Raw genomic sequence first — 12,547 nt, forward strand, 5'->3', positions numbered from 1 at the left:
TACACGAGATAAAACATTTGAACTACCATTTTATTTTCATGCGGGCTAAAGGACAATTTGGAAAAGGTTCTATTCTGAGAACAGAGCTGGGGAAGTGGAAGAGCATCAGTACCATTGTTTTGAAGTTAGCCTGTCAGTCATCGTGATTGAAACATAGCCCCAGTGGCTTCCACAAGTACAATAAAACACTTCGCCAAAGGTTGCAGAATTGTAGGATGTAATCAAGTCGCTTGGCTTCATTTCCAGTGCTGCAGAGTCCTACAGAACGAGGCCCATTTCCTTATGCCTTGGGATTTGTTTGAGTTACTTTCATGCCTGGAAATGACAGAACATAAAAACAGACATTTAGTTAGAACCGGTAGCGTTTTTTTGGAGTCATAGTAATAAAGGAAATATAAGTTTGTTTACTGCTAATCGGTTAGACTGCCATTAGTGTTTTATGAGAGGTGATATTGATGTGGCAGATTACATGAAATAGATATATGCCACCATGCCGATGCTACATTCACTTGCCAGGACCTGGCATTTTCTGTGTCCTCTGCCCATAGCCCATGCCACCAAGGTCAGCTGCCTGGCCTTGAAAGACTCTCTGTTCTTGACACAAAGCTTATATGTAAATTAAACCAATCTAGAATTTTGTTTATCGGGTAAGAATGGGTTTCTAAATATAGCCATTTTCTGAATTTCCTGCTGAGCTTGTCAAAAACAGATTTCTGGACTCTATCCTCCATATTCTGACTTAGCAGGCCTGGATAGAGGCCCCAGAATCTGTGTTTTTATGCAAACTCTCTGTATGAATCTGAGGAATTTTGCTTCTAGATTTGGAGAACTGTGGAACTACTGTGTAGCAGGGCAAATCAATTTGCTTTCGAGCCAAGCGAGGTGCCTTTAATGGTATAGATCAGGCCTAAAATGATGTCTACTCACAAGTCAGGAAAGTAAGGAGAAAGCCCTTTAATCTTATCAGGCAAAAAATAAGAAAATTCCTTGGGCCTGTAGTGATACGGAGGGCCGCGGGTACACGCTGCAAAGCTCTGACTGCCTGTCCTTTGCAGCCTCAGCTTCTGGGCCTCAGTTATGGGTATCTGTAGAACAGGCATAGTCAGGAACTGGACTAACAGTGGCTACTAGCTCAGAGCAGAATAATTCAAGAAAGAAAAAGTAGGAAAGGAAGAAAGATGAAGGTTTTGTGGTTTATATTTCACATCATTTATGGACAATTGAAAGAAATGGCACTAGAAGTTTGGGGGCAGCTATAAGGAATGCAATATATGAAAAGATTCTGTAAAATACCGTTAAGCACAAAGAAATGTCACCACTTGTGTTTTCAAAAGATTTCAGAGAAGATTTAAATTGTTGTTCCCATCCTGTTTGCCATTTGGGGCTCTGAATGGGCACTGACCCGGGAAGCTGAACGTGAAGACTTGAGGACCTACTTGTATCAGGGTTACCCCAACACGGGGCCCTGGAGACCCACAGCTGCGAGGACACACACCAGCCTCTCATCCAGAGGCTTCAGGGAGTCTGGCAGTACAGTTTTCCTACATGCCAGGAACAAGGACAGAGGGCAGAGGAGGGCAGGGTATCCCTCTGGAATTAAGTCTGGTCCCTCCTGGGGTCTAGGACACAGAGGCCGAACCATTTCTGCTCTTAACCTGGGCCAGGAAGCTCTCATCTGGCTCAGGGTTGGTCCTGCAGGCCCCTTGGGAGCTGTAGTGATGGGTGGCAGTGAGGTGTGTACACTGTGAACTTGCCCTCCTCGAGACGGGGAGCTGTTTTATTCCCCTGTGACACTGGGATGCTCCCCTGTCCTGTTCAGCACCACCTCCTTGTCTGCAGATGCAGGTCATCTTCGGATCATTCCTTACTGCCCTTGTTCTCCAGCAATTACTCACTTGGAGTCAGAGGCGCCTGTGCTGGCCTGAAAGTGGATGTGCCCTTTCTTTTCTTCCACCTTGCCTGACTAGAGCAGATTTATGTCCTCGGAGAAGTTTCCCTTGGTTTTATTTCTGGTTTTCTGAATGGTGCAGCACTGTGGACTTCCCACACCGCCCTTTCCAGCACTGGCCCTGTGGCTCCGGCACTGTGGTAGATGCCTCTGTCACCCGGGAGGCTTCCTGTCAGTCCACTTACAGTCTCCGGGGACTTGGGCCTCATACCGCTGTGGCACCCACATGTCTGCCCAGGGTCCTAAAGCTCTGTCTACAACAGTTTCCTTTCCCTACCTGGCCTGGAGGCTCAGGGGAATCAGAGCCTGGCTTTCAAGCCAGAGCACGTAGGTGAACCTGTGGGACTGGGGCGAGAATGTGAGGCTCTGGAGTCCAGCTATGTCTCTGGGCAAGTGGAGCCCACCTGCACCTCACAGGCGCTGCAAGGCTGTGCTGGTGCACGCCAAGCACTCCCAGCATGCCCGGGGCTTTACCACGCTCACTGCATCTTCGCCTCTATCACTGTCATTACTGCTGCTTCCTCCAGTGTCCAAGCACGAAGACAGCACCCAGGCGCAGTGAAAGACTCTGCCTTACTGCAAAGAGGGCAGCTGGGCCATGTGCTCATTCTTCCAGCTTCTTGAGAAACAGGGAGCTTGTGTGGATGGAGCTCTTCAGTGCTACCTGGCGCATCAACCACAGGATTTATGAAATGCAAGTAAGGTTCCGAGAGGGTGGGGAGAGGTAAGTGGCTCTATCCTCAAGGCCCTTCAGCCTGTTTGGGGGGAATGAGGCAAGGTGAAGTAAGCGAGGCAGAGCATGTGGGCTTCTGGGATCGGAGAGAGCTGGATTCCCAATCCGCCCAGTCCGTCTCTTTGACATATGCATGTGCTCCTGTAAACACAGGCACTTCCGAGCTTTCGATTCTTTCTGTTCTTAGTAGACATCGTAACAGATTAACTGCTCTCCTCCCATTCTTACCATCACTAAGGAGGAGCTTGAGAAATGCCAGGTAGCGTTATGCAGCCACTCTCGGGGGTGTGTTCTGCAGGAGTGAAGGCCAGACAGCACTGCTCTGGAGAGTGCGAGAGAGTTTTGGAGAAGGAAGCTCTGAATTTGGAAGAAAACTGAAATGCTGGATGGAGGAACTTGAAATAAGTAAGGACAATACCCTTATCATCTCTCTCTCCCTGAAGCCTACAGCAAAGACCTTGAAGTTGGTTTGTGTTTTGTTGTATGACTTATTGGTTAGGGAATGAAATTAGAGACACTGTACTACCGTGGTCCACTGGGTCTGTACTCAACCCTCTGGCTTCTCCCCGAAGATCAAGAGTCATCGTGGTAGCCAGCTCTCCATTTCTATAACAAATATCTGAAATAATCAACTTATAAAGAGGGAGGTTTACTTTGGCTCAAAGGCTTGGAGCTTCCAGTCTGATCAGTGTGCCCTATAGCAGCGTATCGTGGCGAGAATAATTGTCAGAGCAAAGCCCCTCACTTCGTGGCTGGGCAGCAAGGAGGAGGAAAAGACTGGATTCCCACAGTCTCCTTCGAGAGCACACCCCCAGGGATCCAAGCCCCCCACTGGGCCCTGCCTTGCCAGGTTCTCCCCGCTCCCAGAGAGCACCAGGCTGGGGGCCAAGCCTGTAACATGTGGGCTTTGGTGGACATTGGCGATCCAAGCGGTAGCTGACATCAAACTCTGTGGTCATTCTCCATGGCCTCTGTGTGCACTCAGGGCAATACTTTTGAAGAAGGCTCCTACCTCTACTCCCTTTCCTCATGCTCCCATACAGCCAGAGGAAGGCCTCTTCTGCCTCGAAGAAGAGAAAATAGACCAGTGTCTCTCTTCTGTAGGTGAACTGGTTAATATAACTTGATAGAATGCAAAAGGCAGGCTTGGGCCCACAAAAACCCATCTGGCCCTCCTCCTATTTTGAAAGGTTATGTTTCTATACTTGGCTGCTCACTGGAGTCATCTAGGGAAGTTTACAAAAAGTGCCATGCTGCCATCCCACCCCCAGAGATTCCCACCCAACTGGTCGGGAGGGTGCCCGGGGCTTTGGAAATGAAACCTTGAACTTTACTATGATGACCCCCAAGCCTGCCTCCCCCTCGATGTCATTCTAAACTGTGCTCCCAGTACAGTGCTCTAATTTCCAGGAGCAAGGAAGGTCTAGAGGCCTCAGTGGCAGACAGGCAACTCTAGTAAGGCTATCTGTCTTCCTCCGCTCCCACAGAGCTGCAGGCATGGAGCCACGGCTGCCCTTCCAGGCCAGTTCTCCTTGCTCGCAAGGATTAATGATATGGCCTCTTTTGCATCCGTGCCAGGGCTGACACAGAAATGGTTTTGAAATGAAGTAACCATAGCTTCCCCCATAACACAGTCCTGAAAAAACTAACACAAAATTTAAACAACTCTTGTTTTTTGAAAGTAACTTCTTAGTCCCTAGCAGCCCTGAGAGTCAGGGGGAGCAGCCATGGAAAGTCATTCTGCTCACACCAAAGCCAAAGAGAAAAATTTCCTAAGGGCAGGTACCACTGGCCTCTGCTTTTCAGCTTTTTCCTTAATAAACTGGTCCTAGAAATTGGACCACAGAAGCTGCCGATGGCAATGTCTTACAGTAAGTGGGTAAAAGAGAAGCTGAAGGAGGAATGCAATTTGGATCAGAGAGCCACTCTGATTCGTAGTTTTGAGGCAACGTAATTACACTACCATCTACAGACAGCAAGGGGTCGCTCCTAAGGATAGCGACCAGAAACCCACCCAGCAGTAGGCCAGTGTCCTCCAGAGAATTCAGCAATGTCCCCAACATTTCCTAACTCTAAACTGTTCATCTGCAGCACGGAGCACATTCTGATTAATAACACAGCTTCCTGTGATGAGGAAGCATTCATTAACCTCCCATTAAACAGTCTGTTTCCTACTCCACTGTGGTGACTCCTTCGAGGCATAGAAAGCTGTGAACACCACCTGACCAGCCCCTCTCCTGGGGGCGTGCAGACATCTGTCTCCAGGGAGGATGGGGCCCAGCCAAGCTACCTCTAGTATGGTGACCAGAGGCTCAGCCCTGTCACACTGTCTCCACTGGGCTGTGCCCCCTGGCAAATGGATCGAGCTGTGCCGTGAGCTTGGTGGTGGGTCGGGAGGCTGGTCAGGGCACACCAAGCCTGGAAAGCCATGCTGCTGCCGCTCCTGGCCAACAAGGCTTGGCCCCCTCTTCGCTCTCTCCGTACCCATGTCCTTGTCTATGCTTGCGCTCAAGCCCAGCAAGGAGTTTCCCTAGAAGACCTCCTCCTTCTGCTGGGACTTAGGGAAAGTCAACTTTATTTGTCTCCAAATCTTCCACCGATATTACTCTTCTCTGCAACTCCGTCAAAATGAAAAAGGATTACTTTATATTTACTTGCATCTTTCATGAGAGAAACTAATTTTGAGAAAGTCCCTACACTGGGAAACATTTTCCCTTCCTTCAAAACCTGCAAATGGGCAGAGGAAAAGCTAAAAGGCACACATGCTCTGTCATTTACTTTCCCTGACAGCTTCTTCTTATCGAGCTTTTGAGGGTGACCTTCCTCCAGCACATTCCTTCGCTCTAACTCGGGCTCTTCTGTGATAATAGAATTTAGAGCCAAGCACGAAGCAGGCTACCTTTGATAATTAATGGCTCTGAGAGTTTGCTGAGTGTGTTATTTAATTAATGGCACTTGTGTCTGGAGTGTGTACAACTCTGTGGTTGAATGGAGGGAGTATTTGCCGAAGGATTATAGACACATACTCAAGGATTGTCACATTGCAAATGTGTCAGGGTTCAGCACTTTTAACACCCTAATGGGATTATTACATATACCTTTTTCTTCTTTACCCTTTAAAAGGTACTGACATTGGTCAGTACAAAATTTTTTTTAAATATACTGACACTGTTATAATTATACATGAGCCCATATTACAATAAAAATGTCCCTAGGCTAATGGATGAAAGTCTATCTACTGCAGTTGGACCTTCCATCAAAAACCAAGAGGTGGGCTCTTCAGTACCGCATGTTGGATAGGAGATTCAGGGTCCGATGAGTTATAGTCTACTACAAACTTACAAGTGGCCCATCCTGTGTTAGATCAAGGGCTACTTGGGACTCAAAGATTAGGGGTTGAAAACTCAGCTGAAGACAACCACCAAGAGAGTATTTCACTCCACTCTGCTTTCCGTGCAGGGCTAGTCCTTAGAATGGCATGCAAATTGCTGTAAGACACAGAAGCTCAAAGTACAAAAGGCATGTAGACATTCCATCCAGCAGCCTCCTCAGGGGAATAGCTACAGACCTGTATCTTGCGCTCAGAAAGGGACTGCAAATACGAAATATCCAACTATAAGCTGTGTGTCTCCAGGCTTTACACTGGGTGTATTTGGGTAAGTTGCATTCTCTCTCTGGATCACAGAGAAGCAGGTATAAAACTGTTTCACAAAGTTTCTTCCTTTCTGAACCAGTAGGATGTTCAGAGTCTGATTCTTCTCAGTGGGGACATGGACGCTAACAAGACGCTGCTAGGAGGGATACTTGATCACTCTCCCTTGGGACCTGAAGGTTATCTTTTCCCAGAAATGACACGCAAGCTTATGAAGGGCATATAAATGAGAGCTGCAAAAGGATTAGAAGGCTATTCCATTCTCTAAATCCAGTCGGGGCTCCAGGAGACAAAGACAAGGCCAGTGGCTTGCCTCCTTCACTCTTGGTGGAGAGCCCTTGTGCATGAGAGACAGAAGGAAACAGGGCTACTTACTGCTTTATATGGGGCTCTTAGGAAGGCCTTCATGAGCAAGTGATGACGGAGGAAAGAAGAGCAACATTCTAGGCAGAAGGGGACAGAAGTCCTGGAAGAGCCCTGAGGTGGAACAGCGTTTGATGTGATTCAGTAACAAGGAACAGAGGGTTAGAAGAAAGGGCGGGGCATTGACAAGGGAGATGGAACTGGCTTTGGGGCTCAATCCTCTCCTGTGGCTCACTAGGCCTCAGGTGATCCGGCCCTGGCTGATTCTGCAAAGTGTGACGGAGGAGGGATGTGCCCTGACTTTCCATTTAAAGGATCATCATCTTAACATATTTTCTCCTTTAATGTGTAACCTTGGGTGAGTTTGAAGGAATAGATACATCTTTTAAGAGTCATAGTCAATAGCTTGCATATGATATTCTATGCAAATTAATAGCATTTTAATTGGGGTATCATGGACCCTTACCCAGACCAAGGAGAGTTCTTAGGTTTTACTGAACCATGCTATTCTTTTAAATATTTGCACTATTTTTAATTTTCGTCGAGTCTCATTCTTTTAAAAGATTAAGAAAATTAAAATTATCCATACATAAGACCTTCCACCTTAGCAGGGCATGATGGCATACGCCTGTAATCCCAGCACTCAGGAGGGTGAGGGAGGAGGGTCCCTGTCTCCAACAAACAGACAAAACAAAAAAGACCTTCCAACCTGCAAGAGAAGAAAAGACCCCTGAGAGATAACAGATCATTGAGATGAGAATGGGAAGGCAAAAATTTGGGGCATCAAAGAGAAAGGCTGAGGAACTACACCAGGCATATTCCTTCTAAATGGTTAACTCCAGGATCTGCAAGTGCCACCAGCGAGCTGGGACCAGAAGGGGCAGAAGAGCTCTCCCAGCAACCTAGAGCTCCCCAGAGCCAAGACCGGGGCTCCTGTCTGTCAGAAAATTTCCCTTTCCTTAGCTATGACTGTGGCTTATCATTTCTGATTAGGAAATGACTCGACCAACCGTATGGGCTTTCACTCGTTCAAGGCAACACCACACCATCTATCTGCAGCTCAGAATGCCAGCCCTTCTACAAGGTTTGCAGGTCTTACTGGAACAAAATATCGACCTTCACCAGAGGAAAATTGGTAAGAACATCTAATCACATTCAAAGTCATTTTTACCTCACTTATAGGAATGAAAATGATCTGCTAGTTGACCTAAAGATAGCTGCTGGCGGAAAGAGAATCCTCAGTTGAGTCCTTTTAATGCTTTAATTATTACATGATCTATCATCTTAGGCACTGACTTATGCTCTTTGAAAAATCTCTTAAACACCCATTAAAATTGATTGGCTAATCCTAGACCATGAGGTGCCTCTTGGAGGACTTGAAGTTGTGGATGTGGGTGCAGGGGGTTAGACGCAAGTGACATAAAGTCAACCGCTTTATGGGACATCACCTATATGGTTGGCAGTGTCCTGCCCACTTGTACAGAACTCAATTCCACACCCACATGTGTTGAGCCACCCTTTTCCTGCAATTCCTCATCAGCTCTCTCGGTCAGGACTAACTTAATCTACTGTGCCTAAGACGATGTCTGGTCAAAGCGAGATCTCGAATGGGTGGTGATTCAAGCAGAGAGCCTTAAATCATCCCTTGGGTGACAGCCTATGCCCTTGTTACAACCAAGGCTTTTTTGATGGTAAGGGAGTTTGAGTTCATTTCAAATTAAACTGTATAGAAAGTGACTTCCTTCCCTTTGATGTGGGAAGGATTGAGTGGCAGTTGTAACTCACATAGATGTCACACCCCCTTTCATCTTTTGTCTCCTTTCACTCTGGAGGATTTTCCTGCCCAGACTTCTTCCAAGGATAAATCCCAGGATGACACCTAGGAACCTCAGTTGTCATCACCCCAGGCCAGGCCTTGTCTCCCTGTGTTATACAACAAGCAGTAGGGAGAACTCTGATCATTTGCTAGAACTGTGGTCTTTGAGTAGGATTGGCAGCTCCAAATTCAAATGTCTGCTGCCCCCATCCTGTTGTCTGCTCGAATCTCTCAACAGTCTTAAAATGTTTTCAAATCCAAGAGTGAATCGCAGGTTCTTAAAGAAAAACACTTCTGTCTTTAGAGGAAACGAACTGAAAAGTCTTGAATGGACCTCAAGAATCCAATATCCTGGTCCAAGGTTGAACAGTTGTGGCTCACTCCTGGTTAGTTTATGCATTTTCAGCTTTCAGCAGACCGTCCGTCTGTACCTGCTGCTTTGTGGGGAGATGGTGGACAGCACTTTCTCTCTGGCAGGGTGATTATGAGTGGATACAGTGACCTACGACCTAGGCAAAGTCCCCAGCACAAAAGTCATGAAACGCTGGCTTTGCTCCCGAAGCTAGTGAAGAAGCAAGAGTAAGAGACACCTGGCATCTCAGCTGCATTGCACAATCCTTGCCTTTGGTTAGCTAGAGTGGATGTGGGGGAGGATATTCTAAATAGAGATCCATCTGTTTCAGAGCCAAGGTAAATGTGGGCTCCAAAGTCAGACTGCTTGGAGCTGAATTTGAATCTCTCTGTATGATAGAGAATCCTTGGGGAAGTCACACAATTGCCTTCAGCCTCAGTTTCCACTTCTGCAAAGCAGTACTATTAGAAAGCTGCTGTGAGGTTTAAATGAGATAGAGCCTATAGAGTACTTGGTGTAAGTTGCCCAGAGTAAGCTCTTAGGTGGTATTAGTAAGGGTTATTAACATTAAAACATTGTCCTATCTGTAGTGTCCTTCATTATTCCCTTCCTGAAATAATGATCTTGTGGGCCAGAGTCCCTCTTAAAGTCAGAAAGAATGAGCAGGAGGGGAGGAGTGGACTGTGATGTACTAGCAGTGTGTCTGTAAAGATTCCACGCAGCGATTGCTCTCTTTGTTTAAGTCTATTATGAAATAATTGAATATTCATCCATCAACCAGACTGTACATTAGAGACAGTCTCTTCCTTTTTCTTCCCCGTTCCTGTTTGCTTAACTTTAAATGTTTCCTTTCCCTGACTCATTTTGTCCTTTTCGTGATACATACACTAACGCACCAGGTCTGTATCTGGCTTACAGAGTCCTATGAACACCCATCTGCCACCATGCTTGGCAAATAGAACACTGCCGGCTCCTTTCACCCCCCGCTCCAGTCCATAGCCCTCTTCCTAGCTCGCCCTCGAAGGTAGCTGTTGGCCTGACTTCTATGGTAATTGCTTCCTTGCTTACCCATATCATTGTGCCATCTACATGAATATATCTCCAAGCGCTATAATTTAATTTGGCCTGCTTTGGAACTTTCTATGAATGCAGTCACACAGTATGCATTCTTTTGTCTGTTTCTGTTGCTCCACATTCCTGCCAACACTTGATGTAGTGGGTCTTTTTAAACTTTGACTATAATGGTGGGCCTATCTACTATTTCCTTGTGCTTTAAGTTATAGTTCCCTGCCAACTAAAGATTATTGGTCATTTATTTTGATATCCATTTTTTTGTGGTGTACCAGTGCAATGTGACTGAGTTTTTTTCAGTGTGTCAGGGCCTTCTCACTGAGCTACAACTCCATCCTTCTTTTTATTTTTTATTTTTTCTTACTTATTTTTAAGGGCTTTTTTCTTGTTTTAAAATTATCTTCTGGATGCTGGTCTTCGGTTGGTAAAGTGGTAAATACCTTCTCTACTCTGTAACTTGCCTTTTCTCCTTCTTAAAGGTGTCTTTTGAGGAAAAGAAATCCTTAATCTGAATGTAATTCAACTTACCAACCTTTTTTTAATAGCAGTGCATCTCGTATCTTGGTTACAGAATCTTTCCCTATAGCAAGATCATGAAGATATTCTCCTAAATTATCTTCAAAAGCCTTTTTGTTTTATTCTTCACATTTTGAATTTGAAATCCACCTGGAACCAACTTTTGAATACAATGTGAAGTAGGCTTTCATTTTATTAGTTCTCTGCATGGATATCCAATTTTCCCGGAACTATTTACTGAAAAGATTTTCTGTCCCCTAGAGCTCTGTGGCATCATTTTATAATAAATCGAGTGTCTGTATACGCCCGGCTCTGTTTCTGGATTCTGTATTTCTTTCCATCAGTCCACTTGTCCGTGTACCAATACCACACTCTCTCAGCTCTTGTGGCCTGGAAGTAAGTAAGTCTTCCTATCTTGCACTGTGAGCCCTTCAGTGTTTCTCATCTGGTTCTCTTACAAGTTTCTGGCTACATTTCCATAAACATTTTACAATCAACTTGTCAATTTTCGCCAAAAGCAAAGCCAAACCTATGGAAATTTTGATCTGATTTTTACTGAATTAAAGGTCAATTTGAGAAAGATTGAGCTTGCAAAAATTGAGTCATTCATCTATTTTTTCTTCTTCTTAATGCCTCTTAATAATGTATTTTTCTGTCTAGAAGATGACATGGCTTTAATAGTTATTAGGTTTCTGATTTTTGCTATTAATATAAATGCTAACTTTAAGATTCTTCACTTTCTAACTATAGTAACAGAGAAATTGAAAACTTACCAATATTGATCTCATATTTAGTCCTTGCTAAATTTACTGTTTCTCAGTAGTCTGTTTCTGCATTTGTCATGTTTCTGTCCACAAACAATGAGTTCTAGTCCTTCCTGTCTAGTCAGTCTTCCGCCTTTTATGTGTCATTCCTGCTTCACTGTACTAGCTAGGACACTGAGTACAGTGTGGAACAGAAGGGCTAACGCTGAGTGTCCTGATCTCGTTTATGGTTTCAGTTGAATAGTGATCACTCTTCAGTTTCAGCTACATTCCGTTTTTCCCACATCTTTTGTATATATTAAGACAGGTATTTAGATCAATAATTTGTCTCCATCTATTAAGATGACCGTATCGTTTTCTCCTTTACTACTCCGGGGAGAGACACGGTCTGCTCGTCTGATATGAGACTGCAACTGAATTGGTCACTGTGCAGTCACAAACTGTTACCTACTTCCCTGAGCTTTTAGGGCTTTGGCATCTGTTTCCAGGTGTAATCAGTCTGTAGATTTCCTTTCCGTGCTGTTTTTGTTGGGCTCATTTGGCAGGTAACGCATATAATCAGCTGGGTAGTGGAGAGGGTTCTCCTTCCCACCCTCTAGCTCTGGTTCTAGCAGGATTTGAGTACGGAATTTAGTTCCTCACTGAGTGGTAGAATTGAAAGGAAAGCTGTGGGGGCTTCATGATTTATTTTTTGGAAGAGTTTGAATGCAGCTTCAACTTTTTAATCATTATCAAATTACTCATATTTTCTTTTGCACCTCTGCCAGTTTGGGAAAGCCAGGTTTTTCTCAAATTTGCCTATTTAATCCACGCACTCAAAGGTATTGGTCTAAAGTTATTTTTCATATACTTGTTTTTAGTGACTGCTATATCTACATAGAAGTTTGGCTTTTTGTTTTTAACATTGGTTTTCTGTGATTCTGCTCCTCAAAAACCACATACTGGGCTTCACCGATCATTTCAATTACACTTGTGTTTTCTGTTTCATTACTTTGCTTTACTGTATCCTTTCACGTAACTTTGTGGTTCTCCTTCTAACTTTTCCAGAAAGATGTTTAGAACATGAACTGTCAGCTTTTATTTTCTTCAATAAATATATTTAAGTCATAATGGCAAATAAATTATCCTCTAAACATGTTTAGTGATCCACAAGATTAGTCTTCTCTATTCAATTCAAGATGACTTCTAATTTCCATTTGACTTCTTTTTTAGAATTCCTTGAGTGTGTGCTGGTAGTCTCTGTCTGTGATCAGGTGGCCTCTTGCTTTTGGGCCTGTGGCCAGGCAGCACAGCATGGTGGGAGCATGCAGGGAAGCAAGGGCACTCTTCTCT

General features: G+C 44.8%; 2 protein-coding genes across 3 annotated transcripts in view; one reads left to right on the forward strand and one right to left on the reverse strand.

The window, feature by feature from the left end:
- Positions 1-12,547, forward strand: part of LOC110345707 (uncharacterized) — a 410,594-nt gene that overhangs the window by 378,998 nt on the left and 19,049 nt on the right. The gene's annotated exons all lie outside the window — the stretch shown is intronic.
- Fhit (fragile histidine triad diadenosine triphosphatase) overlaps positions 10-12,547 on the reverse strand; it is a 1,393,700-nt gene continuing 1,381,162 nt past the window's right edge. The window contains exon 11 of the mRNA XM_087181606.1: positions 10-315. Coding sequence (XP_087037732.1) covers positions 310-315 — 6 coding nt within the window. The 3' untranslated portion in view covers positions 10-309. The remainder of the gene's footprint in view (positions 316-12,547) is intronic.

The sequence above is a fragment of the Heterocephalus glaber genome, unplaced genomic scaffold, assembly GCF_053883595.1.
Source record: "Heterocephalus glaber isolate CG9 unplaced genomic scaffold, H.glaber_assembly_v1.0 deba00001472, whole genome shotgun sequence".
Classification (NCBI taxonomy): Eukaryota; Metazoa; Chordata; class Mammalia; order Rodentia; family Bathyergidae; genus Heterocephalus; species Heterocephalus glaber.